The 3,826-nt window shown below is 50.5% G+C and overlaps 1 protein-coding gene across 1 annotated transcript; it reads left to right on the top strand.

Moving 5' to 3' along the window:
- The first annotated feature begins 493 nt into the window (after positions 1-493).
- SLC25A4 (solute carrier family 25 member 4) lies at positions 494-3,335 on the top strand. The gene is made up of 4 exons (XM_084518198.1): positions 494-662; positions 1,005-1,491; positions 2,035-2,175; positions 2,499-3,335. Exons 1-4 carry the CDS (start codon positions 552-554, stop codon positions 2,654-2,656), a joined length of 897 nt encoding a protein of 298 aa, XP_084374324.1. The 5' UTR covers positions 494-551; the 3' UTR covers positions 2,657-3,335.
- The last annotated feature ends 491 nt before the right edge of the window (positions 3,336-3,826 follow it).

Below are 3,826 nucleotides of genomic sequence, written 5' to 3' on the forward strand. Positions count from 1 at the left end.
CTCCTGGTGTGTCTGAGCACCCACACAGCACCCTGCCGCCCCCTGAGGGGACCATGCAGCCCCTCAGTGTGAGGACACGACACGGTGGCGGTGCGAGCCCCCGCACGAAGCCATCGTCCCCAAACCCTCCTGCTTCTTCACATCGCCCTCATCCCTCCGGCTTCTGCCAAACGCTGAACTGCCGTTTCCCTGCCAGGCCCCCCGTCCCCCGCGGAGCCTCCCGGAGCTATTAATACGGCGGGCACATGCTCTGGCGCCGCGTCCCGGGCGGCCACCAGATAACTTTAATTTGCCCTTTAAACGTCCCGAGCCCGCCGGCCCTCACCGCCCCCAGGAGGGAGGGGGGGGGAGAAGATGGCGGCACTGCCTCGCGCCCCCCGCCGGGGGCGGGCCGCCGGGGGGTCGCGGCCAATGGGCGCGCCCCGGGGGGCCGCCTCCTCCTATCGCGAGAGGCCGCAGGCTATAAGGGGGGCGACGCGGGGCCGGGGGCCATTTGGCCGGGCGGGCGGGGAGGTGGGCGCCTCGCGGGGGGTGACGGAGCCGCTGCCGAGATGGGTGACCAAGCGCTCAGCTTCCTCAAGGACTTTCTGGCCGGGGGGATCGCTGCCGCCATCTCCAAGACGGCCGTCGCCCCCATCGAGCGGGTGAAGCTGCTGCTGCAGGTGAGCGGGCTCGGGGGGCGCCGGCTGCCCTTGGGGGTGCTGGAGGAAAGGGGGGGGGGTCGCGGCGGGGCGGGCATGCGGGTGGTGCCGGCACAGCACAGCACGGCTCGTCCCGGCTCGGCTCGGCTCGTCCCGGCTCTCCCCGGCTCGTCCCGGCGTGCCTAAATAAGGGCAGGTGCTGGGCCGGCTCCGGTTACGCTCCCGGGGCAGCGGGAGCGGGGCCAGGCGGCGGAGGCGCTGCCCTTGGGCCGGCCGTGGCGCGGGGTGACCGGCGCTGTGTCCTTCTCTCTGCCCTCCCTCCCCTCCTCCTCCTCCTCCTCCTCCTCCTCTTCCTCCACCCAGGTCCAGCACGCCAGCAAACAGATCACGGCGGAGAAGCAGTACAAGGGCATCATCGACTGCATCGTCCGCATCCCCAAGGAGCAAGGCATCATCTCCTTCTGGAGGGGCAACCTGGCCAACGTCATCCGCTACTTCCCCACCCAGGCCCTCAACTTCGCCTTCAAGGACAAGTACAAGCAGATCTTCCTGGGGGGAGTGGACAGGCACAAGCAGTTCTGGCGCTACTTCGCTGGGAACCTGGCGTCCGGGGGCGCCGCGGGTGCCACCTCCCTCTGCTTCGTCTACCCGCTGGATTTCGCCCGGACCCGGCTGGCGGCTGATGTGGGCAAAGGAGCGAGCGAGAGGGAGTTCACGGGGCTGGGCGACTGCATCGTCAAGATCTTCAAGTCCGACGGCTTGAAGGGCCTGTACCAAGGATTCAGTGTGTCTGTGCAGGGCATCATCATCTACAGAGCAGCCTATTTCGGGGTTTATGACACGGCCAAGGGTAAGAAGTGGATGGAGCGGTGAACACGAGGGAAGATCCGACAAATAAAGGCCCACGAGGGCACGCTGCCCTGTGAGGACAAGCAGGGCTTGGCTTAGTACCAGTTCAGGGTGCTATTGCTGGAATAAGCACAGGTGTTTCTGAAATGCATTCCGGCTTTCCTCAGTTTGCTGCTCTGAGCAGAAGCCATGGGTTTGCAATGTGTTTCCAGACACCTTATAGTTTCTCTTCTTATTTCTGTTTTCTTAAGGCTTGTACAGATGGCTTGTTGCTCCCTGTACTTCATGACATGAGGAGAGGTTCTCCAAGAGAGGTCAGGAGCACGAAGTAGGCTCTATATCACAAAATCCAACAATCCTATAAACTCATTTCAGTCATTGCACCTGTTCATGGTCAAATATGGACAGAGGGAAAAGTTGTAGGCATGTTCCTGTTGTTTAGGTTGAGCAGCTCCTGGGGTTGGTGGGTGCTGGTTCCTTCCAGTCATCTTTCCCACCACCCTTTCCCTCTGTACTGACTCTCGTCATTTGTTCTTGATGACAGGTATGTTGCCTGACCCAAAGAACGTGCATATCGTAGTGAGCTGGATGATTGCCCAGACTGTCACGGCAGTAGCAGGGCTGGTTTCATACCCTTTCGATACCGTGCGACGTAGGATGATGATGCAGTCTGGCCGAAAGGGAGGTAAGAATAAGTCTACTCTTGTGGTGTTCTAGCATTGGAAAGTGTCCCTTCGTTGGGAGGTCTGGGTTATTTTGTTATGGAAAACCAATGGCCCTTTTATAGAAATCCTAATTACAAAAAGGAAGGGCATTGTGCATTATTTCTGTGGTATTCATTTAAGAGGTTGAGAGTTGATTTGATTTTCCTATGGCAAATTAAAATGATGATTCCTAAACTAAGCACTTAATTTCAAATTCTTGGTTATGCTTTACTTATCGCTTTATTTTTAAAATACAGGGAATTTGAAATTGACTCTGCCTTCTGACATTTGTTTGTTTCCACAGCTGATATTATGTACAAGGGCACAATTGATTGTTGGAAGAAGATAGCTAAAGATGAAGGTTCGAAAGCGTTCTTCAAAGGTGCCTGGTCGAATGTGTTGAGAGGCATGGGCGGAGCTTTTGTATTAGTACTTTATGATGAAATCAAGAAGTATGTCTAAAACATAACATCATAATTAGTTCAATTGTTCTCAATCAACTTTTTTAAAACTTGTTGTGATGTAATGGACAACAAAATATTTCCTAGGGAAACTGAGAATGAAAGTTATGAATAGGATATCTGTTTGAGATGAGGAGGCGTTTATTTAAAATTTGTCCACTACAGCACAGTGCATTTTGTATGAAAATTTCTCTAACATTTGTATTGGAACCTGTATATATATTTAATACCCCTCCAAATTCTGGGTAATGCATTTTGTCTATGCACAAGACCTAGGTGGTCTACACCTAGATTAAAATCTAATAATGTGAACTCTTAATGAGATCTTCAGAAATACCTAGTTTACTTAGCAATGTCTCTAGCTACCCAACAGCACTACGACATGGATTAAAATGACTTCTTCTAAAGATGTATTTTTGATCTGATATATATATTTAATATAAAGCATTTCTGGAAATACAAGCTATATTAAAACACTAGGCTGTGAGTTTATAACTGCAGCTTCTTCACTGACAAGTTATGGTGGTCAAGACCATAATGATGTTTTTAAAATATACTTTGTAGAAGGTGGAAATACTGTGTCAAAACTGCCCTATATCTTCACAAAGCAAAAAGTTGTTTGCTCTGATGTTCAATTGAACTAAAACTGAAATCATGAAATAAATTAATATATTCATGAACTTTTCCTGTTGTTTTCAGTACACTGAACACACTGCAACCATGATCTTTAAGGTGATGTGCTAATCAGCACACTACTAATGACTGCTTGGTACTGGCCAACTTTCTTGGAAGTTTTCCAGTGGAGCTTTAAATAGAAAGAATAGTTATTGGTACTTCTAATAGCAAACCCAAGCAAGTTGAGCTTGAGGATGCTGCAGCCAGTTGTCATGTAGACTGAACTACCAGCTGGCCTTAGCTGCTTTCATACTTTAAGACAGGGCAATGTAGATGAATTGTTCTTGGCTCACAGTGAAGTCTTTTTTTTTTTTTTTTTTTACTTGAAAAAGTGTTCTATAATGGAGGGCTTCCAAATTATTTCAGTAATAGTGTAGTTGGGAATATAGTTAACGACTTACTAATTACCAGGGAGATCGGAACATGCCCATACAGAGTTTTTAAACTTCAGATGCTGGATTGTTGTGAACCCAATGCAGAACAGGCTCTCTAATTG

Source organism: Aythya ferina (assembly GCF_964211825.1).
Source record: "Aythya ferina genome assembly, chromosome: 4".
In the NCBI taxonomy this organism is placed as follows: domain Eukaryota; kingdom Metazoa; phylum Chordata; class Aves; order Anseriformes; family Anatidae; genus Aythya; species Aythya ferina.

What these genes read in the sequence shown, in the direction of transcription:
- SLC25A4 (XM_084518198.1), top strand. Translation starts at nt 552, where the DNA reads ATGGGTGACCAAGCGCTCAGCTTCCTCAAGGACTTTCTGGCCGGGGGG. An exon ending in GGGTGAAGCTGCTGCTGCAG is followed by an intron (nt 663 to 1,004) that starts GTGAGCGGGCTC and finishes TCCTCCACCCAG; the next exon opens with GTCCAGCACGCCAGCAAACA. An exon ending in GCAGTCTGGCCGAAAGGGAG is followed by an intron (nt 2,176 to 2,498) that starts GTAAGAATAAGT and finishes TTGTTTCCACAG; the next exon opens with CTGATATTATGTACAAGGGC.